The following is a 25,018-nucleotide window of genomic DNA, read 5'->3' as shown; positions in this document are numbered from 1 at the left end:
AGAGAGTCTTACACTATGGGACCAATGTGCTGCCAGAACAATGTGGAAGTGAAAGAAATACACAAATAACTCAAGAATATTTATGTGATACTTCAGAAAATACTGTAAAATACTGAGATGGAGTGGTAAACAGCGGTGGATCAAGTATTCGGTTTTGTTACTTAAGCGAAATTATGCTAAAAAGTATCACATGTAAAAAGTGACTTAAGTAAAATTATTTAAGTTCCTGTTTACAAAGAGTAAAAAGTAAAAGTATCACATGCAAAAAAAACTACAAAAGTATTAAAGTACCTGTTTAAAAAGAGTAAAAAACAAACAGCTAAAGTAAAAGTATTTAAGTACCTGTGTAAAAAGAGTAAAAAGTAAAAGTATTTAAGTGCCTGTGTAAAAAGAGTAAAAAGTAAAAGTATTTAAGTACCTGTGTAAAAAGAGTAAAAAGTAAAAGTATTTAAGTACCTGTTTAAAAAGAGTAAAAAGTAAAAGTATTTAAGTACCTGTGTAAAAAGAGTAAAAAGTAAAAGTATTTAAGTACCTGTGTAAAAAGAGTAAAAAGTAAAAGTATTTAAGTACCTGTTTAGAAAGAGTAAAAAGTAAAAGTATCACATGCAAAAAGCTACCTAAGTAAAAAGTAAAAGTATTAAAGTACCTGTTTATAAAGAGGAAAAGTAAAAGTACATATACAGTCACCGTATTTTCTGGTATATAAGCCACACTCTGGAAAATGCAGTACTTCTACTTCATTACCTTCACTGGTAGTACATGTTTCTACTGCATTTACCAAGAAAACTACAATATTCGTTCTTAGTCTTTGTCTTGTTGTAATTGAACTACAATCCCGTCACAACGAGTCTAAAATAATAAAGTTACTAAAGTATCCAGTACGCGACTCTCTGGACGTTCACAAAAGTATTTTTTTTTGGCCGAAAAGTTACGTACTGTGGCTTTAAAGTGGCAAAAAGTCACGTGTAATAACTTTATGAGACGTCAATCAACAAAAACTGGGACTAAACCAGGACTAAAACCAGACCACGTCACGTCTACGTCCTGAATACTGCGAACCTCACTATTTGTACTTGTAACTACATATACCGCAGTACATTTACTACTTTTACTATCAAAATAACGCAAACTACTTCAAACGTTAGTCCCGTTTATCACAAATAAATTCACGAATGGTTGGATTAAGTAAGAGAAGTGATCAAGTGACTGTCGGGATCGTTCTCAAAATACTACTGCAGTACTTTTACTTCTTACAACTTTTATTAATTATAAATATTCTGAAGTATACGTGAGTCTTTTATGGTGAGTCACAGCACAGACTCCACCTCGAGAAATTGTTAGTTGCCGGATGAAGGAGACAAACCCGTCATTGTACTACTACTACTTCTGTTTTAAATACTTTTATTACACAGTTGAGGTGATTATCGTGTATTTTTGTGACTTAATAAACAACAAAAAGCTCAAATCAAAGCCTGGATAATGATAAAGTTGAGTCCACACCCAGAGACATAACAATAGAGCAGCATCACAAGCTAATATTAGCACAGGAGCCTCACCGCGGACACACTTCAGCGCTGTAATCACACACACACACACACACACACACACACAGATACACACAGATACACACACACAGAGACAGGTCCCGTTTCAGTTCTAGTGCGGACAGTTTTTAGACAATCACGAGATCTTGGTTCAAAGTTCAACAAAAAATCCGTGAAGTATCAGCTTTATTTTTGACGTTACTCTCTATGTTTTTGTCTGTAAAACCCCTCACCACACACTTTATACACTTTTCTCACACAGGCGTTAACATTTTCTCACATTTCTCTCTCGTTTAAACTTTACAGACACAATAGTGAAATAAAAACCCCAGGATCATGTAGAGGGTTAATACGAACATTTAAGATCAAAATGAGTCTGACAGGAGCAGGGACAGAGAGAGGACACAGATAAAAAAAAAAAAGAAAAATAAACTCAAAATAACAATATAAATAATGAAATAAATAATAATAAAAAACAACTCAAAATAACAAAAAATAATAATAAAATAAAAAACCACAAAATAAAAATAAATAAATAATAAAAAACAAAACAAAAAACCCTCAAAATAATAATAAAAAAACAAAACACAAAACAACAACTTAAAAATAAACTAAAAAATGAACGCTAGGATCATGTAGAGCGGGTTAATATGAAAATTTAAGACCAACACTGTTTTTCAAGAAAATTAAAACATAAACTCAAAATAACAATATAAATAATGAAATAAATAATAATAAAAAACAACTCAAAATAACAAAAAAATAAATAAAACAAAAAAATATATATAATAAAAAAATCAAAAATAACTACAAAAAAAACTTTAAAAATTAAGTCAAAAATGAACCCCAGGATCATAAAGAGCAGGTTAATACGAACATTTAAGACCAAAATGAGTCTGACAGCAGCAGAGACAGAGAGAGAGGACACGTTTTCAATAGAAACTGAATTGGAGCCAGAGTGGATGGAGCAGGAAGTGCGCCTTTGCTCACTTTCTATTTACAACGCAGCGGCTAGCAGGTTAGCTATGTCCATTTATATAAACAGTCTACGGTTTAAATCACTCGGGCCTAGACTCTGCAGCAGGTTGTGTGTTGTGTGTGTTTGTGTTGTCAGATTTGTGCTCAGCGTGCGTTGATGTCAGATAATGTGTTTGTCTGCCAGTCGCTCATCCAGGGCATCAGGTTTCTTTAATCTTCCACTGATGCAACTGTGAAAACGTTTATAGACGGTGATTTGGGCCTGACAGAGGAGACCAGCTGATGATGGAGCTATTTTGGTTTTTATCATTGTCTTTATTTGATGTTATGTCGTTGTCTTGTGCCGTTTTTAATCACGGAAAAGAACTAGATTAAAAAAAAACGTTTTCTCTCACAGTAATTATTTCCATGATTTCAAAAGTGCTTAAGCTTATTTAGGGGCGGAGCTGAAAATGATGACGTCCGAAGCCTCGCCGCCCGACTGTACCATGTGACTGATTCAGTAAGTGGTTCGGATTTTGTCGCGAGTTTTGACAGAGATATAAACCCCTCAGAGGCAAAATGTGGAGGTTTGATGGAGCGATGCAGACAGTGAGTTTAGAGACAGTTCGGAGACAGTTCGGAGACGGTTTGGAGACGGTTTTTCGAGACGGTTTAGAGACAGTTCGGAGACGGTTTGGAGACGGTTTTTCGAGACGGTTTAGAGAGGGTTTGGAGACGGTTTTGACAGTTTGGAGACAGTTTGGAGACAGTTTGGAGACAGTTTTGACACAGTTTGGAGACAGTTTGGAGACGGTTTTTCGATACGGTTTGGAGACGGTTTGGAGACGGTTTTGACAGTTTGGAGACAGTTTAGAGACAGTTTGGAGACAGTTTGGAGACGGTTTGGAGACAGTTTGGAGACAGTTTTAGACGGTTTGGAGACAGTTTGGAGACATTTTGGAGACAGTTTAGAGACAGTTTGGAGACAGTTTAGAGACTATTTCGAGAGAGCTAGAGATAACAAGACTACTACTACACCAAAAACTACATTTGCTACTACTACATCAACTACTACTTCTACTACGACATTCCCAACATTTACCTGTTCCACCTTGTGATGTCATGAAGTGGTACAGTTCCCTTTTACCTTTAGTTATTTATCAGTTTGGCATAATCCCTTTGTACTCTGAGTATTTACACAAAGAGGACGGACTGGTTCATCAAACTAACAGCTTCTTATTGACTCTATTCCGGAAGTAAATGGTAAATAGTCACATTTTTCCACGACGCTTTTCCACGTTCAAGTCCCTCAAAGCGCTAACGTTTTGCTAAAGAACAACAGTGTCAGACAGAAGCTAACGTCGCACTTTAAGACAACGCACCCCCCGTCGTGTTTTCACCGTGATCCTCAGCAGGTGGAGCGCTATTTCTGCTGCAACCCAACTCTCCCCTGGACCCACGCTAACACTGAGGCTAACGCTAACACGAGACCCGGCATCTGCACATTGTCTGCTATGCTCTTTCCTCCTGCGGCGTTTACGCGAATGAGAAGGCGCGACGTAAATGTGTCCGCTCGCCGGTCTCCCGTGGGTCAAGTTCACGTCACAACAGCAACACAGAACGGACTCTTGTGAGGTTTAAGTCGTGTTTTAATGTCGTTAACTCCTCGAAAACAGACCTGGAGTTGTGTTTTTGTTCATAGACGTGATGTGTTTTAACGTGAAAATGTGAACGCCTGTGTGAGAAAAGTGTATAAAGTGTGTGGTGAGGGGTTTTACAGCAAAAAACATATATACTGTATTTTCCGGACTATAATTCGCACTTTTTTTCATAGTTTAGTCGGGGATACTCAGATGTGATTGTGAAATATATGTTTTTTTCTTCATTATTATGCATTTTTTGTCCGGTGCGACTTATACTCCAGAAAATATGTGAAAAATAAAGCTTATTGTGGGTTATTTTGCAAGTTTTCTCCCCGACAAAACCCGCAATGTCGATGAAACGTTCTGCACCGACAGAGACGCCTGCGGTCGCACCAAAAAGTCGAGGAAGACGCTAACCATCGCAGAAAAAGATGGACTTCTGGAAGGTAGAAGTTACGCGGCTGTAGGGGGCGCCATTACGGAATAAAGAAGAAGGAAAATAACGTGGTTTAATTCTATAATACTGAACTTATTTTTAAAAATCTATGAAGGTTTGAACTTTGAGAGAGTTTAAACGAGAGAGAAATGTGAGAAAATGTTAACGCCTGTGTGAGAAAAGTGTATAAAGTGTGTGGTGAGGGGTTTTACAGACAAAAACATAGAGAATAATGTAAAAAATAAAGCTGAAACTTCACGGATTTCGCCTGTTGTGGATTATTTTTCGAACATAAACCCTGCGATAAACGAGGAACCACTGTATATATAAATGGACACAGCTAACCCGCTAGCCGCCGCGTCCTAATCTCCATCGACTCTGGCTCTGATTCACTTTCTATTGAAAAACCGCTGCTGTCAGACTCGTCATTTTGGTCTTAAATGTTCGTATTAACCCGCTCTACATGATCCTGCTGTTTTTATTTCACTATTGTGTCTGTAAATCACGATATGAACATTAATAACAGACAAATCCGGCGCCATCTTTCTCGTTAGCAACAGGTTTGATTGACAGCGTTGCTAAGCGAGTGTTTTCCGCTTCCGTCTCAGCCTAAATATGTGAATGAAACAAAAAAACACAACTCCAGGTCTGTTTCTTCTTCTTTTTACAACAGTTTACGAATGTTTTCTCATTTTTCACTCCCGAACGTGTGTTTTTTGTGAGTTTAACCGACTTTAACGGCGTGAGATTGGGGTTTTGGCAGCCATGAAAAGGTTTGTGTCATAAATTTAGATATTTCTGAATCTGCCACGGAGAGATCATGTCCGAGATTATGTCCAGAACGCGAGTCTGGTCCAGTCTGCGGTCTGGGCATTCTCTTGTTTTGTCAGTTGCCGTCCCATAATCCTCTTAGAACATTGTTGACCCAGGATTTAAAACTATATTCTTCTTTAATGTTTCTTACGTCAATATTTTGCCAGTTTTTTCTCGTAACACGGCAACTGTAATCCATGTTATTATGTCCTTACCTCCTCAAAAACAGACCTGGAGTTGTGTTTTGTTTCATTCACACATGTTTGAGTCACACTTTATTATTAGTTTTAGCTCAAAATGCTCCGTTCCACCTTGTGATGTCATCAAGTGGTAGTTTTACAAGTTCACGGCTACATTTGACCTTTTATTTTAGAAGAAATTGTCATATTTTAGAGCAGAAATCATCCAAATGATTCTAGAAATGAAGGTGTGTGGAGTTTAAAAACACAGCGGAGCACTTCCTGTATCACCACACGATGACATCACGAGGTGGAACGGAGTGTTTTCAGTTTGAGGAAAGAACTCCTAGCCTAAATGTGCGGGGTTTTTGTCCCATAACTGTTACGTATCGTCATAAATAACAGTTATGGGATCAACTCTTTGTCGTATCTGCTGCCCACGTCCAACCAGGAAGTCAAATTATAAACTCGTTAACTTGAAAACAACCACTTGATGACATCACAAGGTGGAACAGAGCATTTTGAGCTAAAACTAATAATAAAGTGTGACTCAAACATGTGTGAATGAAACAAAACACAACTCCAGGTCTGTTTTTGAGGACGTTATAACACAATTTAAAGCTCACAAGAGTCAATTTTGTGTAATACAGCACATTTAAAACGCAAAAAAAGGCTAAATTTTTTCTAACTTTTATCGCCTGACCTGGTTTTACACTTAAGAAACAACGTGAACCAGATTTGGGTGACACATAAAAGTGTTTTAAAGGGGAGTGTTTGTAATCTAAGACCCTGGAGTTGAATCATTGTAGTGTTATTGTGCCAGTTCAAGAATAGGCCGCGCGGTCCAGTGTGGTCAGGGAGCAGCTGCCTCCAAACTGAGCCATGACCTTGAGTCTGGGCCCCTGCTGCTGCCAAGAGTCAAGTCCACATCAGCGCAGGGCCCACACGGAGCAGAAATGTCCAAAATAACACTTTATTATTAGTCTGTGACATCTCCAAACCTCAAAACGCTCTGTTCCACCTTGTGATGTCATCAAGTGGTAGTTTTACAAGTTGACTGCTACATTTTACACCTTTAGTTCGGCGGAGATTGGGCAATTCTAGGGTTAAAATGATCCAAATTATTCTAGAAATGAAGGTGCGTGAAGTTTAAAAACGCAGCGGAGCACTTCCTGTATCGCCACACGATGACATCACGAGGTGGAACGGAACTCCAGGTCTGTTTGCGACGAGGAAACGACGTTAAAACAGACGAGAAAATACAGTAAAAAATAATGACCCATATTTAAATTCAAAAGTGCAGTATAATTATTTGAGGAAATTAGAAAGAAGGGTCAACAAAAACTGACCTGAGCGTCGCATTTGTTACTTAAGTAGAAGTACAGATACCAGAGCAAAGAAATACTCAAGTAAAAATAACAGTATCACATGAAAAAAAATGTACTTAAGTAAAAGTACATGTTTAAAAATGGACATGAAGAGTAAAAAGTAAAAGTATTTTCAATAAGAGATAATAATTAAAGCTGCTCAATGTAACTTCTCTGGTACAGGATGACAGCTGTGCTACTGCTAAAGCCTTATCTCCATGACGACAAGCAGGTGACGCTAACAGGCAAGTTACAGGTCTGATCTGTGGAGAGGTGCCATGTCTGTATATACTTTAACTTTTTTTTTTTTTTTTTTTTTTCAATAATGACAATATATAATCCAGAGAATATATAACAGACAGTATATAACCCAGCAGCTCACAGTTATATTCAGTCTATAATGTAAAGAGAAGACATATGCCTTTAAATAAACATGAAAATTAAATTAAATAAAAAATAAAAATAAATAATAATAATAAAATACAATTAAAAAACTAAAATAAATAAATAAATAAATAAAATTACATTAAAAATAAATAAAAATTGATGAAAATACATTAAAAAAATACTCATAGACTCTTATAAATATTCAAAATTGAACATGTTCTTGTTGCTGTTCTGTTCTTCTTCTAAAAATGTGCACTGTGGCCTAAAAAACCCAAAATGTGTTGTCCACAGAAGAGGACGCCAGGTCTCAGGAGGAGAGTGGCCACTAGAGGGCAGCGTCTCATCACTGCAGCTGCTTCAAACAAAAGACTCGGGTCAAACTTAGTGTTGTTTTATGTTTTGTTTTTCGTTCAGTTTGGTCTCTCATCATATTTGTGTTTACACGAGGAAACAACATCATTTTACAATCTGAAATCTTCATACGGGACAAAGGAAGGGACAAAAAGCTCTCCCTTTAAAGCTGTGCTGGAAAGTAGTAAAAAGCTGTACTTCAGAATATATTTTAGGTACGTGTGCTTTACTTAAGTACATTTTACAGTGGATACTTTTTACTTTTACTTGAGTACATTTGAGAGCAGTACTGTACTTTCTACTCCACTACATTTCTGAACAGGACTGAAAAGTAAAAAGTACTTTGTGAGAGGTTATTTTTATCATGTTCGTGGAAACATCCTGACTAAAGTTTAAAAGTTCAGGCTTTGGCTTTGAGCAAAACAAAAATAAAAACACAAAATTCATGAGAAAATTAAAACAATGATCCTATTGTTACTGTTGAACAAAATATGTCTCTCACCTTTTTTAAAAACTCTTTTTATTATGTTTTTGAAAAATAGAACAATGAAAAAAATAAATAATAATAATAATATTATGAAATACCTGCACAGTTGTTCAAAAATAATATAAATCATGCACATGCAAATTTATACACATAGGACTGTCTCAATATTTATTTATTATTAAAATAATCAATAAAAGGTGCCAGACGGTATGAGAATTGTATTTATTTATTTATTTATTTATTTTTAAGTATTGAATTATGTCTCTCAAAAAATTTTGTTGAGTTGAAATGTCTCATTTTTAATCAAAATCACAACATTTACACTTTAACAAATAAACACGTGTGTGAAATACTACATGAGTGCTTAAATACTTTTACTTAAGTATCTCTAAGTTTCACATAAAAAATCTACTTAACATTTTCCCTGTGTCTGTACTTTTACTCAAGAATATTATTATTATTTTTCCCCGTGTGATACTTTTACTTGTAGCTTTTTACCTTTGTATCTGTACTTTTACTCAAGTATTTTTTTTCTGTGTGAATACTTTTACTTGTACTTGAGTAACTTTGTCCCTCTGTATCTGTACTTTTACTTAAGTTTTTTTTTTTTGTGTGATACTTTTACTTATACTTGAGTAGTTTTTCCCTCTTACTGTGTACTTTTACTTAAGTATCAGAGCTGAGTACTTCTTCCCTCCATCCACATCTTCCTCCTTGAGCCTCTATAATGTGAGTCTGTTTACTCTTATTCCTGTGCAGCTCTGATCACACTGTGCAGAGTGAGACAGAGTGAGAAAGAATGAGACAGGGTGAGACAGAGTGAGACAGAGTGAGACAGGGTGAGACAGTGAAACAGGGTGACAGAGTGAAACAGGGTGAGAGAGTGAGACAGGGTGAGAGAGTGAGACAGGGTGAGACAGGGTGAAACAGAGTGAGACAGAGTGAGACAGGGTGAAACAGGGTGAGACAGAGTGAGACAGGGTGAGAAAGAATGAGACAGGGTGAGACAGGGTGAAACAGAGTGAAACAGGGTGAGACAGAGTGAGACAGGGTGAGAAAGAATGAGACAGGGTGAGACAGGGTGAGACAGAGTGAAACAGGGTGAGACAGAGTGAGACAGAGTGAAACAGGGTGAGACAGAGTGAAACAGGGTGAGACAGAGTGAGACAGTGAAACAGGGTAAGACAGAGTGAAACAGGGTGAGACAGAGTGAAACAGGGTGAAACAGAGTGAGACAGAGTGAAACAGGGTGAGACAGTGAAACAGGGTGAGACAGTGTGAAACAGAGTGAAACAGTGAAACAGTGAAACAGGGCGAGACAGAGTGAGACAGGGTGAAACAGGGTGAGACAGTGAAACAGGGTGAGACAGTGTGAAACAGAGTGAAACAGGGCGAGAGAGTGAGACAGGGTGAGACAGGGTGAAACAGAGTGAGACAGAGTGAAACAGGGTGAGACAGTGAAACAGGGTGAGACAGGGTGAGACAGTGTGAAACAGAGTGAAACAGTGCGAGACAGAGTGAATCAGAATGAAACAGAGAGAGACAGAGTGAGACAGAGTGACATAGAGCTGCTGTGGTGCTTCTCTCTCTCTCACAGCATCAGCCTCATTAGCCTGATGTAAAAATAGCATGTGACCTGTGAATGACCAGTGCACAGGGGCGTGGCTCTGCGCTCGTGACGTCACTGCCACTGAAGACCTTTTGAGCGCAGAGGTGTGAACAGACTCCAGGGGGCGCTAATGGACCGACTGTGCGGGATGTCCAGCGCTGGAGGAGAGAGAGACAGAGAGAGAGAGGAGAGGGGGGGGGGGGGGGAGGAGAGAGACGCTGTCAAGACGCGACCGACACCAGGCCACAGAGAGGAAGCGCCGCTCAAAATAAAACACTGACGCACGTGCGGTGAAGAAGATCACGCGAGAACTGGAGACTCACGTGAATTTGGACAGTTTGGAGCAAAAATAGAGATGTTAATGTTCAGACAGCATTTAAAACAACATCAGCTGACCAAAGTGCGTCACATAAAAGTCACAAAATTAAATAAAAATAAATAAATACAGTTTAAATTAAATTAAGTTCAATTAAAAATGAAATAAAATAAAATAAATCAAAATAAAAAATTAAATTAAATTAAAGTAAAATAAAAACAATAATTAAAAATAAAATAACATTAAAATTAAATAAAATAAGATTAAATTAAATTAGATTAAATTTAAAAAAATGTACAGATATAACACGATACACAGGAAAAGAACAATAAAACACAAAGATGTCCTGTGCAGTGTTAAATGCCAGGGGGAAGAGGTGGGTTTTCAGCCGCTTCTTAAACTGTGTTAAAGATTGAGAGGATCTGTCAGGCAGAGGGCGCTGTTCCATGGTCTGGGCACTGCCACAGAAAAGGCTCAGTCACCTCTGGTCTTGAGCCTGGTTTTGGGCACAGAAGAAGCAGAAGAATGTTAATTACTATGGCAACTCTTTTTCACAATAGAGTGTTTAACCAAAGAATAGGTAATAAAATGCAGTTGGACAAAGAAAATATCGCACGTGATGATGCACTTTCACATTTCATAATACAAACTGGTATTTCTAAAGAGATTTCATGGCAAAGCAATTGTCTACGAGACCTGAGTGTGCTGCACATACACAGTCTATGGTGTAATCAGGGCCGGTCCAGACTATAACCAGACTGAGCAGCTGCTGAGGGCCCCGAGGCCAGCAAGGGGCCCCCAGGAACCCATCCATTTATATTGAAAATAATATATATATCAAGTTTTATTGGACACGGGACCTTTTATAATGTAAATGTAAGCCACTGTCTGCATTTTGTGGCACAGTTGCTCTTTATCCTTCAAACTGCACAGAAACAGAGAGAAAACACAAAACTCTGCCGTTGATGAGGCATGTGAGCGTTTTACCTTCTCCTATTCGTGAGATGAAGCACGTCACAAACCGCAAAACAAACATAAAGTTGTTTTTGTTTGGTCCTATGCTGCGTTTTGAACCGTGACTCTGTGTAAAAGTATTCAAAGTATTCAGAATGCAGAACTCCTCTCTCCTCTCTCCTGCCTACCCGGTCTATCCTGTACTCTTTCTAATAATTATAATGGCATTCAAATTATAGGCTAAACGACTAGGCTCAGTTTAAATCTTAATCACTTTAAATCCTCTCCTTTTATTTTGGAACCGCGCCTCTGTTCCGTTACGCACGCGCTCTCGCTCGAACTTAACGACTCCTCGCGGGCACAAGAAGCACTTTGTCTCGGTGGAGGGGGTGTTGACAGGAGAGGTGTAGGTGGAGGGGGCTCGGCTTGTGTTGTCCTGGACGTTCTGGAGGTTCTGGAGCCGTGCGCGCGTGCTGGTGGCGGCGCAAAGGAGGCCTGAGGTCGGACGAGACGAGCCCAGGACGCACCGGGGAGTGGAGTGGAGTGGAGAGAGAGAGCATCCAGATCCAGGTGCCACCCCCTAACCCTGCAGAGAGAGAAGACACACACAGAGAGAGACACACACGCACAGAGGACAGGGGGGGGGATGCAGAAGAGACAGAGACGGGACGCCTACTCCTCCTCTGCACGTCTTTCTGAAACGATGTTGCCGACGAGAACGTGCCAATGCGCAACGCAAACACCAGAAGCGACCTCTTTCCGCGCGGATAACGGATTTACAGAGCAGCTCGTGGTGCAGGGGCGACGGTTACATCCGCAGACCATTCATTGACTTCGGATGAACCATGGGGATCTGACATTCACTGGTGTTTTTGGCCGGATTTTTTTGCCTTTTACGCATCGAGTCCTGCGCTCGCGAACGAATAAACGCAGTGGAGAAGATGTTGCTGCGATGCTACCGGGGAAAGCTATCGGTTTGGGCCGCTTTGTGCTTGCTGGTGCTCTGCTGGTTCTACGTTTACCCCGTTTATAGACTCCCACGAGATAAGGAGGTGGCGGAGGAGGTGCTGAGGCAGGGAGACGCGTGGAACAGGAACCAGACGGGCATCGATCTGTTCAGGTTTGTGGCCGGGGAAGGAGCACTGCGGCGTGGGTTGATGAATCTCTGTTTTCCCTTTCTGTGTGGAGGAGGTGGTGGTGGTAGTGGTGGTGGTGGTGGATGGGGGGGCCCCCGTTGTGCGTCCATACACATGACAAAGAGCGGGGAGGAGGGTGAAGCCCGTTATTTCAATGCGTTTTTCTTAAGATTTGCAGCTGAAAATGGCACGAAACGCCTCAAAATGATCCAGCAGAGGGTTTGTAGGTGGGAGTCAGGGTTTGACACGCCTTGTCCGGGGTCTGATTGATGATTATTACTATATTACATGACATGAAGTCTGTTTAAATGCAGGTTTGAGACAGAAAAATCACGGATAATGTTAAAAATGTGGACAAATCTGAGCTGTTGGCTGCTCCAGACTAACAGTAATTAAGTAAAAGTAATAGGTTTAAGTCATTTGCTTAAGTAGATCTGTGTATTTTAGGTGTTTGGACTTTACTTAAGTACATTTACACTTGGTACTTTTGACTTTTACTGCGCTACACTTAAGAGCAGAATCTGTACTTTCTACTCCACTACGTTTCTGAACAGAACTGAAACGTAAAAGTGTTTTTTTTTAATAGTTTAAACCTGCTGAAAAGGCTGAGGGTTTATTTTTAACACGTTCTTAATAAATAAATCAAAACAAGCTGGACAAAATTGATTCTTTTGCTTCTGTTGAACAATATTCTGCACAAATCTGTATCAAAATCGCCACATTTGAAGCCGTAACCGACTCAAAATCTGCAAAACGCCTGTACTTTTTACTCCTTCAATACATTTTTAAACGGGGATTTTAATACTTTTGCATGTGGAAAAGGCAAGGCACGTTTATTTGTATAGCACAATTGGCACACAAAGTCATTCAAAGTGATTCAAAGACATTAAAATCACAATCGGAACGTAAATAATCGTCAGGAGATTAACGTTAAAGGAGAAAAGTGCAGAATAAACCCCATTTTAGTCGTACGCGCGGCGAAAAAGAACCGTTTTTGCTCCGGTTTCTGTACTTTTACTTTTTACTTTTTGCTTTTTTTTTACTTCTTCCGCCACTGCTTTAAATCGTATTAGCTGGTCTGATTGGAGGAGGCTGTTGCAAATAAAATCCACAAACGAGAACACGGGAACTGATTCGCTTTCACTTCTTGCATGATATAGTTTCAGACGGATTATGAAGAAGCGACCGTTTGAATTTCAATTTGGTCAAAACTGGACGCGCCCCGTGTACATGTTATCACCCATTTTCAGTTGGATTTTATCTGCGCTAAACAGTAAAACAAAACGTACATACATATATTTTCACGAGTGACGTTAAACTGGGAAATATTCAAATGTATTCATCTGACCTCTGACCTCTTAACCACATGAGGAGCGATGGAGAGCGTCTGATTAAAAAACCTCAAGCAAATCTCTGATGCTTTGAAAGAACTGGAAGTAGTAAAGTACTGCACCTCAGTAGTGTTTTTAGGTATCTGTGCGTTACTTAAGTGCATTTTACTGCGTGTACTTTTTACTTTTACTTCACTACGTTTGAGAGCAGTATCTGTACGTGCCACTACGCAACGTTTCTGAGCAGGACTGAAAAGTAAAAAGTACTTTTCATCTGATTTGAGGGAGTATTTTTTATTGAGTTCGTACTAAAGTTTAAAAGTTTAAGCTTCGGATTTGAGCAAAACTAAAATAAAAACACAAAATACATGAGAAAAATGAAGAAATTGATTCATATTGTTGCTGTTGAACAAAATACGTGTCATTTTGAATCGGTATCTCTACATTTACACTTTAACAAATGAACAACACGTGTGAAATACTTTTACTTCCTGCTCTTAAAGTACATTTTAAACAGGTACTTCAATACTTTTACTTAATTAAAGGTCCTATATTACACAAAACTGACTCTTGTGAGGTTTAAGTCGTGTTAGAACGTCGTTAGCGCATCAAAAACAGACCTGGAGTTGTGTTTTGTTTCATTCTCACATGTTTATTATCAGTCTGTCACATCTCCAAAGCTCAAAATGCTCCGTTCCACCTTGTGATGTCATCAAGTGGTAGTTTTTTTTCAAGTTAACAGCTCCTTTTGCCTTTAGTTTAGCAGAGATTGGCAATTCCAGAGGCTGAAATGATCCAAATGATTCTAGAAATGAAGGTGTGTGGAGTTTAAAAACACAGCGGAGCACTTCCTGTATCACCACACGATGACATCACGAGGTGGAACAGAGTGTTTTCAGTTTGAGAGAAGAACTTGTGTGTTAAACGTGTGAAAATGAAACAAAAAAACACAACTCCAGGTCTGTTTGTGACGAGGAAATGACATTAGAACTCATGGTAGATCAGAAAACAGTGTAAAATAACTGCTTTAAGTAGATTTTTTGTACATTTATGAAGTATTTTTACCTCTGTATCTGTACTTTTACTTAAGTACTGCACACTTTTTACACCGCTGGCTTCAAGTCACTTTTGTTTTCTTATTTTAAATCCATCGTGTTGTAATAGTGGAGCCTGTCGCAGCCTGAGTTGAGCTGAAACATGTCGTACCGTTTCTGAATAATCGCGTCTGGCTCGGTTTCAGTTTGTCATCACTGAAACCGCATTAGACAGAAGCAGGTGCACCGACCGCGCTGGAGAGGAGCCAACGGTGTAGTAACCCGAGTAATTCAAAAGTACAACAAGCAGTATTTAGTATTTAGTCAAAGATTGTCCAAATTTTAGACATAATGAGTTTATTTCTCAAGTCAGATTTTCTGTAAATTGCACTGGAGTATAAGTCGCACCAGCCAAAAACTGCATAATAATGAAGAAAAAAGCAAATGTGGAGGTTATATTCTTTATTTTTTACAGTTATTCTCTATGTTTTGCAGCTGTAAAACCCCTCACCACACACTTTATACACAGGAATATGAACACGGGCGAAAATACTAATCTGCATTTACCCCCGAAGTGAAGACTCTTGGGTCATAAACGTAATATTTACTTTAATGTACATGGATCAGATGGTCTGGTGTTAATGTAAAAGTATAAAAACGACCATGAAAGACTCGTTTAGTCGCAGAGAAGAGAGAGAAATGCAGAGAAAACGTAATTTCGGTCATTTCTCTCAAGCAAATGTAGTGACGTAATGAAGTTTAAATACGAAAAAAGGGCCAAGCTATGAAAAAAAGTGCGATTTATCGTCCAGAAAATACACAAATGTATCAATTATCTGCTTTAAATCTCCAGCACAGGTCGATATTTTTGTTTTTGCTCGATTTACTGCCTACAAAATCCACACAAATCTTTAAATTAACACTTTGATATGAAAAAGTAGTGGCGCAAAACGTGACCACACAGCTCTATTTTAGTTTCGAGCGTAGGTTTAGCATCGTGCGTGAGAAAACCAGTATCGGTCGATGTGTTTTTATGTTTATTTCCAACTGGATTTAGACATTAGGACTGGCAACCAAAGGAAAGACTTACACGAGACTCATTCTGCGCTCTGATTGGATAATTGTCTTGAGAACCAAATTAAAACACCAAAATAAAACATAAACTACTTGTCCGTCATGTCAAGTGTTTTTGTAATTACGAGTTGTTTTAGGGGAGTGGACAAAAGGGGGTCTTTTGTCTTAGAGGGCCCAGAATTGGACCATCTTCCTATTCATTTATATTCAAGGGGGGGCCCATGTGTTGCTTTTTGCCCCAGGTCCACGAAATTCCCGTCGACGCACCTGCTCCTTATTAGTAAAACATATATTTGATTGATCACGCCTCATATTTCACATCTGGCAACACAACTACATCACGTTTATGGACTTTGGAATCAAAATTATTCATATACCGATGTAAAAATTTAAATACGACACAAAATACGCGCGTTACTACAGAGGTATAATGTTGGATTTGCCGTCGCAGTACAAAAATACACAAAAAAACAAGCTCAGCGGGTAGAGATAAGAGATAATACTGTGTTTTTGTGAGCATCCGCACACTGTCCAGATGTCCAGAATCTAACTTCCTGTCCGGTTTTGTCCCTAACAGGAAGTGGCTGTCCGAATGCTGCGACCCCGGGAGAATGTTCGCGGTCACCAAGGAGAACTCGCCGATCGGCAAAGTGCTGTGGTTCGACGGCGAATTCTACCACTCGCACGTCGTCAACAATGACACGTACTCGCTCTTCGTGAAGGTAAGAGCGCGGCGGCGGCGGCGTTGCTGTAATGTCCCCGGGGGCACTGTCTCTCGAGTGAGAAAACACGCGCGCAGTTACCATAGCGATTAGCAATTCAAATCATGTCTTTTGAATAGTGACGAGTCTTCAGTCTTCAGAACGTCGTCCATTTACATGAAGGTGAGACGGGGTTGAACAGGTCAGGCTTCTGTGGCGGAATGTGCCGTTTATAGCCGTTTAATTTAGTCGATTTTTACATGCGATACTTTTACTTTTGTGTATTTTTTTGCTCCCGTATCTGTACTTTTACTTCACCAGCGAAATGTAGCACTTCTTCCACCGCTATCTACATCAGCGCTAGTGTAAAACCGCATTGTAACATTAGAAAAGCAGTTTTTTTGACATTGTTTTCCCTAAAAATATCATTGTAGTACTAAAAAAAGTATCGAGTCTTTACTTTACCAAAAATACGATATATTTGTGAGTAGTTTTATATTTAAATTGCTCATATTACACAGTTTTCTATGTTATAACGCTGTTTCCTCATCAAAAACAGACCTGGAGTTGTGTTTTGTTCCTTTTAAACAAGCTCAAAACGCTCTGTTCCACCTTGTGATGTCATGAAGTGGTAGTTTCCACGTGAACAAATACCTTTTACCTTTATTTCAGTCGACATTGGCGATTACTTTACTCATTATTACAGAAAAAAATCACACCCAGGTTCGATTTTTACAAGTTTTACCGCAAGCGTACTACGTATTCATGCCTTTCAGCTTCCCGTTATAGCCGCCATTTTGAGGACTTTTAACCGAAAAAGGAGAGAATACGCTGTTTTCAGTTGGTAATCGCTCATCCTCGCTCTGAAACGCATTTGATCCGTGTCAGTCGGACTCAGACGAGATGTTATCACGTGTGAAACTGTCGCGATCGCACAGGAAACTCGCCGTTGTTCTACTTTTCGAAGTGTAAATGTGACCTGGGTTGTTATATCTGGGCGTGAAATGTCTGTAGCTGCGTCACTCTGGTGTTCCGGAGTGAGATCCGTGCGAGGAGTGAACGTGCCATTCAACTTTGACACTCTGTATTTAAGTAGAGTCGCTCTTTTGGAGTGGAGAAGTGATACAAAGCTGTTTCAAATCCTCGTGACGGCGATTAACAGTAAAAAAAAACATCACGAAAAACCGGTTAAATCCTGTTTTCTACCTTCAGTGGACGGTTCGTATCTGAAATATTTAGGATGAAAAAGCTAAACCTACACAATAAACATCCAAAGTAACACGTTTTATAGTATTTGGACATTTAGAACTGACTTTTTGTGATTTCTTCAATTATTTTACTTTATTGTACAATGCATATTACACTTTGTTTTTCCTTTAAGCTCCCGGTTCTTGTTAATAGTTTTGTTTTTCCCTTTTACTCTTTTAATAAACTAAAATGGGACGGGACTAAAACGACTTGGTATAGTTATGAAAAGTACTTTTAAGTTTAAGTAAGTAGTATGTTAAATAATAATGCTGTTTCATATAATGTCAGAACTGGAAGGAATGTGTTAATAATAGTAAATAAATACGTAAAAAAAATAAAATAAATAAATACAAATAAAATAAATAAATTAACTTAAATAAATAAATAAATAAAAAATATTAAATAAATAAATACAAATAAAATTAATAAACATAAATAAATAAATAAAAAATAAAAATAAAATAAATAAAAAATAAAAATAAATAAATAAATAAAAATAAATAAATACAAATAAAATAAATAAATTAACATAAATAAATAAATAAATTAAAATAAAAAAAATAAAAAAATTAAATAAATCTTCAGTCGTTCTTATAATTCTTAAGTTAAACTCACCAAATTTTAGCAGTAGATAAACTGAACCTTCTGAGATTTTTGGCGATATATACGGTTATAATTGTTCACTTACACTTGAACTTATCACTACTAAAACTAGAGGAAGTAAAAATGACCTCATTTTTGTCCCTGAACAGTCTGATCCAACACACTTTGCGTCACATTTAAATCATTTCCGGGCTTACGTCTCTCATTTGATCCTCGATATCACGTTTTAAGTCGTTTATTAAGTCGTCTGAGGTTTATTCACAAACACCTTTTCTTTAAGATCGACCCACAGGAAGAAATCGGGACTAGTCAGGTCTGTGGAGATCACATACTGCCCCCTGTCTTTGAAAAACACTTATTATTCCTTTAATGGCGTTTACGCTCGGGGCATCTCTGAATTTGACCCATGTGACTCAAAGTTCCACTGTACAATGAGGGTTCGTTCCTCGGTGTTGTATTTGCTCAGATTAATGTGGGAAGAGTCGTTCTAAAGGCTCTGAAAAAATAAAATAAAAATATTTAGAAACAAAAGAGTTATGAGTTTTTTTTTTAGCATCATTATGGCGTTGGAAAAAGTTCAAAAAAAAAAAAAAATTCCAGCACCGTGACAACATTTAAACATCTGTGTGTACGTTCTGTTGTTATTATCGTCTCTGCGCAGAAAAGTCCCGCAGAATTCCTCACACACATTCGCTAACAGCTGTGCGCGCATTAGCATTAGCATTCGCGCTAACCAGGTCCAGATGAAGGAAATGACTCTGCCTCGCTCAGCACAATACGACACTCGCGGGACTCTGAAGGATCCGTCTCCGTCTCACAGGACACGCGGGACAGAAGGATCCTTTAGCGAAACAATACGTCAATACTCAGACAGATGGGGACATGGTTTCGAGTGTCCTGCGGTAATGCCACACCAAGGAACATTCGCCCGATCAGAACGAGGCGATCGGGATGCTTTCTGGACAACAACAAAAAAAAACGACAAAAAAATGAATAAATAAACGGAAAATTTGCGTTAAAAAAAATTCACCCGCGCGTCTACACAGAGATAGACAGGTTTAATGCCATATTGCGGAACATTCTAGGCTTCACCAAAGACGTTCTGGGACTTTAATCAGCTGCACTGACTTGAATAACTGTAGTTTAAAGTCGGAGTTTTGCACGCTACACGTTTTACTGTAATGTAAAGGTACACTGTGTAACTTTTCTGATGAAGGTTCTGCTACGTGTTGTCGGCGGTATGGCGTTAAACCTTTCTGTCACCATGGAAACAAGCAGGTGAAGCGCTTATATCAGTACATATCAGATCTGTGGAGGGGAAAACCAGGTCACGGTAAGATTTTATTTTTGGGGGGAGCGATAAATCTGAATTGAATAAATGCGTAGAACAATTAAGCGCCGTAGACTGTGTAAAGAAGTGACGTCACCCACGGCGATCGGCTCCAGTCAAATTAAGCTAATCGGGGCTAGCGGTTATAGCGGCTAATTTGGAGCAGAGTTTTATATTTGGGATTCTGTCCACGAGTATCATAGCAACCAAAGAACCGATCCGGAGTGAGGATGTTGAAGGTAACGCCGCTTCCCGCTTGCATCGCTGGTTTAGCACGGAGCGGCCGCTTAGCAACGCTGTCAATCAAACCTGTTGCTAACGCTAGCGGGAGTGACCTTAGAGAAAGAAGGCGCCTGATTTGTCTGTTATTAATGTTCATATCTTTATTTACGGACAAAATAGTGAAATAAAAACCCCAGGATCATGTAGAGGGTTAATACGAACATTTAAGACAAAAAAGACGAGTCTGACCGCAGCAGTTTTTCAATAGAAAGTGAATCGGAGCCAGAGTCGCTCACTTCGTATATGTAACACGGTGGCTAGCAGGTTAGCTATGTCCATTTATATAAACCGTCTATGTGTGGAACATTCAATCTCATTCAATTCTTTCTGAATAATGTGATCTTTCCATTAAACAAAAAATAAATAAAAATAAGAAATAAATCTGAGTCATAAAATTGTCACAAATTTGAATTGCTTGATTGACGTAGCTGCTAAAGTTAGCTTCCTCTTCTTCACTTATAACCTCACAACCTTTTCTTAGGTTTTGAATGGCAGAATGAGCACTCAAAGCCTTTTCAACCAAAGTCAATTCAATATTTAGAAGTATTTTTGCGTACAACGTGTTTGTCATTTGTAATAATTTAAATCACAATGTGTTTAAATGTGATTTTTAGCGCAGCCCCGACACCTGTATTTTTAAAAAGAAAGGTTAAAAAGCCTTTGAGACAACATTTTGCTGCTGTCAGACTCGTCATTTTGGAAGAAATCACACCCAATTTCAATCTTACAGCTTTTTCTGCAATCATTCTATGCATTCCTGCCTTTCAGCTTCCCGTTATAGGCGCCATTTTGAGGACTTTTGACCGAAAAACGCAAAAAATATGTTGTTTTTCAGTTGTTAATTGCCATCATCATCCTCACTCTGAAAAACCCCTGCGTGGGCGAGGGCTGCTTTCCTGCTCTCGCTCGGTTAATGGGACAGAATTGCACGTCCTGTTTCTAAGTGGCGTTGCTATGGCGATCGCATCCATAGGCATAATAACGGCCGGGTCTTTTTTTTTTTTTTTTTTTTTGCGGCTCTGGCTCGCGTCCTGGTTGTGCAAACGGGACAAACCGGGGCTGACCCTAATTTGCCGGCTTGAGTGGGGCGTGCTCATTCAGGACGAGTAGGGGGAGGAGCGGAGAACATAAAAGAACACGCGGAACGGAATGAGGGGGGGGGGGGGGCTATAGAACGCAGCCGTTGCTATGACGACGGCGTTCAATAAATGACACGCGGAACAGTCGTTTTGAGGGCGAATACTGTATCAGGGTGAGATTAATCGCAAACAGAAAAACAAAATTAGTCCGTGTTAGTTTGTCAGTCTGATTAAAAAAGTGCAACATACGTAAGATTAATGCCGTACTGTGGAATATATACAACGTAAAGAAAAAGGTCTAGTGCAGGGGGTGTCAAACTCATTCTCACAAAAAGGGCCACATCAACAAAATGGCTGCTCTCAAAGGGCCAGATGTAACTGTAAGACGTATAAATGTGACCAAACGTAATGTAAAATAAATGCGACTACTTTTTAATCTTGTAAATTTACCGTTTCTGTATTTATTACTCATTCAAGTTGCACGGATTTGCATAGATATGAAAAAATAGCTGTGTAACTGTGTGTCTCCTCATAAACTGATATTTTAAAACAGTCATGCCTTTTAATTTACCCTGTTGCGGGCCACATAAAATGAGGTGGCGGGCGACATTTGGCCCACGGGCCTTGAGTTTGACACATGTGGTCAAGTATGTCACATGAAAGATTAGTGTTGTGTTTTTTAGTATTAGGCTTTATTTTCATTTAAAGTCTTATATTATGCACTGGAGTTGTGTTTTGTTTCATTCACACAAGTTTGAGTAACATCTCCAAAGCTCAAAACGCTCTGTTCCACCTTGTGATGTCATCAAGTGGTAGTTTTCAAGTTAACAGCTACTTTTTTACCTTTATTTTTGTAGAGATTGACAATTCCACGGCTGAAAAAAATGATCCAAATGATTCTAGCGAAGGTGCGTGGAGTTTAGAAACGCAGTAGAGCACTTCCTGTATCGCCACTTGATGACATCACGAGGTGGAACAGAGCGTTTTCTGTCTCAGAGACGAACTCAGGAGGTATGAATGAAACAAAACACAACTCCAGGTCTGTTTTTGATTACGACATGGCTGCGTTCGGATCAGATTTCATGCGCTCTTCACCGTAGCGATTAACAATTCAAAACACAACGAGCATATATTTTGAATAGTAACGAGTCCTCAAAATGTCGCCTATTTACAGGAAGCTGAAACCTCAAAACAGTTCATGTTCAGGTCAGGTTTCTATGGTGGAATTTGCTGGTTAAATCTCTCTGCGATCACTGGGCTGACACGAAACAAAAACTGGCAGTGGTTTTGTGTTTTTTCAGTCCGCACGTATAAACACGACTGAAATAACTTGCGGCTTTAGAAAGAGCGGCCATTTTCCAACATAAAACACATGAAAAATGTTGGAATCGTAAGTTTAATATGTCAAATTTGTGGAGATAATAGCCAATAATAAAGACAAATTCAACTGGTTTGGTTTTGTTTTTGTCAAATTGTGCCATAGACTCAATACATACTTTATATTGATCACTTTTCTAAGATTCAAGATGCTAAAACAAATACTGAAACTAGCAAATATATTTAAAATGGGTTTAATCTATGTCAGAGCAAATATAAGACCACATTTCAACCACAAACTGTGTAAAAACGTCGACTAAATGCGTGTTCCTCTCCAGTCAAATGAAGCTCATCGAGGCTAGCAGTTATAGCGGCTAATCTGGAGATGAGTTTCACGTTTGGAATTACGACCGCGAGTATCATAGCAACCAAAGGAGCCAATCCGGAGCGAGGATGTTGAAGGTAACGCTGCTTCTTAACGCTGGTTTAGCAGGGAGCAGGCGCTTAGCAACGCTGTCAATCAAACCTGTTGCTAACGCGAGCGGGAGCGACCTCTGGGGAAAGACGGCGCCTGATTTGTCTGTTATTAATGTTCATATCTTGATTTACAGACACAATAGTGAAATAAAAACGCCAGGATCATGTCGAGCGGGTTAATACGAACATTTAAGACCAAAAGGGCTAGAATCACTTATTTGAAACGCACTAGCTAGCGTGTTAGCTACGTACATTTATATACAGTGGTCCCTCGTTTATCGCAGGGGTTAGGTTCTAAAAATAACCCGCAATAAATGAAATCCATGAAGTATCAGCTTTATTTTTTACATTATTCTCTATGTTTTTGTCTGTAAAACCCCTCACCACACACTTTATACACTTTTCTCACACAGGCGTTAACATTTTCTCACATTTCTCTCTCGTTTAAACTCTCTCAAAGTTCAAACCTTCGTAGGCGCCTTTGTCGGTGCAGAACGTTTCATCGACATTGTGGGTTTTGTCGGGGAGAAAACAAATTGCAAACGTACAGCACTTCAGAGTCACACTGAGATCCAACGTTTATGTAAATTTGTCTGAACACATTCTGTACTGGACAGGAGACACGGCACAGAGGAGACTGATGGACAATGGTCTACAGTCCAACAGCCAATCAGGACGCACGACACGATGGTCTACAGTCCAACAGCCAATCAGGACGCACGACACAATGGTCTACAGTCCAACAGCCAATCAGGACAAAGAACACAATGGTCTACAGTCCAACAGCCAATCAGGACGCAGAACACAATGGTCTACAGTCCAACAGCCAATCAGGACGCACGACACAATGGTCTACAGTCCAACAGCCAATCAGGACAAAGAACACAATGCAAAGAAAGAATGAAAGAAGAAAGGAAGTAAGAAAGAAAGAAAAAAAGTAGGAGGGGGAGGGAAGAGGGAAGGAAGGAAGAAAGAAAGGAAGGAAAGAAGGAAGGAAGAAGGAAGGAGGGAAGGAAGGAAAGGAAGGAAGGAAAGAAGGAAAGGAGGGAGGGAAGGAAGGAAGAAAGAAGGAGGAAAAAGAAGGAAAGGAGGGAGGGAAAAGAGGGAGGGAAGGAAAGGAAGGAGGAAAGGAAGGAAGAAGGAGGGAAGGAAGGAAAGGAGGGAAGGAAGAAAGGAAGGAAGGAAAGAAGGAAAGGAGGGAGGGAAGGAAGGAAAGAAGAAAAGAAGGGAGGGAAGGAAGGAAGGAAAGAAGGAAAGGAAGGAGGGAAGGAAGGAAGAAGGAAGGAAGGAAGGAAGGAAGGAAAGGAGGGAGGGAAGGAAGGAAGCAGGATGGAAGGAAGGAAAAAGAATGAGAAAGAAAGAAATTAAGGAAGAAAGAAAGGAAGGAAGGAAGGAAAAAGAAAGAGAAATAAAGAAAGCAGCTCGACCACAAAAGGTGAACCGCGATATAACGAGGAACAACTGTATATCATCTATGATCGTGATTTTAAAGAATGACATTGTGTTCTCTTCAATCTCTGCTTCATTTTTGAGAGGATTTGGCAACATTTTCATTAAACTTGGTGTTATTTCCAATGATATACAAAATGGCCGCACTTGCTGTACAGTCGAAATTCCACACTCGGATCAGATATCGTGTTCCCTTTTCCCATTTCCACTTCCAGATATGATCATTTACTAGCAAAAACATCAAACTTTTTTTTTTGTACGAGTGAATTTCCGCGGGAGTTACGACATACTGTGGTCAGTACGGGCACAGGCTGTAGTTAGGAGGCAAAGTACTGCTTAGCTTCGATGATAAACGCGCACGGCAAGACAAGGCACGTTTATTTGTACAGCGCAAGTCGTACACAAAGTCATTCAAAGTGCTTCACAGATAAGACATTAAAATCATAATACGACAAATCAAAACATCAATAATCATCATAAAATGGACATTAAAAGAGAAGAGGCAGAATAAACCCCTTTCAGTCACATTCACAGATAAACAGAATTATTTGGAGTCTGGATTTAAACATTGTCAAAGTCGAGGCCTGTGTCACATCTTCAGGAAGACTGTTGATGACAAATGCATGGATAAGCTTCTCCAAGTCTGGTTTTGGCAGTAAACCTTTAACTTTTGCCATATTTTTTAGGTGATAAAAAGCCGCAGATGTTATTGATTTCCTGCGGCTGTTAAAGTTCACGTCTGAGTCCATTATTACCGCTAAATTTCTTGCCTGATTTGAAGATTTTAAAGAGCATTTTCTCTTGGTTTCTGTGGACCAAAGACTATAACTTCAGTCTTGAGTTTAGCTGCGTATTAACTGGTCAAACGGCAGCGTGTAGAGATTGAACAAAAGCGGTCCCACGATTGACCC

The 25,018-nt window shown here is 39.2% G+C and overlaps 1 protein-coding gene across 1 annotated transcript in view; it reads left to right on the top strand.

Moving 5' to 3' along the window:
- The first annotated feature begins 11,465 nt into the window (after window positions 1-11,465).
- st8sia1 (ST8 alpha-N-acetyl-neuraminide alpha-2,8-sialyltransferase 1) overlaps window positions 11,466-25,018 on the top strand; it is a 32,108-nt gene continuing 18,555 nt past the window's right edge. The window contains exons 1-2 of the mRNA XM_033976232.2: window positions 11,466-12,166; window positions 16,199-16,343. Of these exons, the coding sequence (XP_033832123.1) occupies window positions 11,988-12,166; window positions 16,199-16,343 (324 nt within the window). The 5' untranslated portion in view covers window positions 11,466-11,987. The remainder of the gene's footprint in view (window positions 12,167-16,198; window positions 16,344-25,018) is intronic.

The sequence above is a fragment of the Periophthalmus magnuspinnatus genome, chromosome 12 (assembly GCF_009829125.3).
Source record: "Periophthalmus magnuspinnatus isolate fPerMag1 chromosome 12, fPerMag1.2.pri, whole genome shotgun sequence".
Classification (NCBI taxonomy): Eukaryota; Metazoa; Chordata; class Actinopteri; order Gobiiformes; family Gobiidae; genus Periophthalmus; species Periophthalmus magnuspinnatus.
Note: the sequence above shows the minus strand (reverse complement) of the source record. Positions and strands in the feature narration are given on the sequence as shown.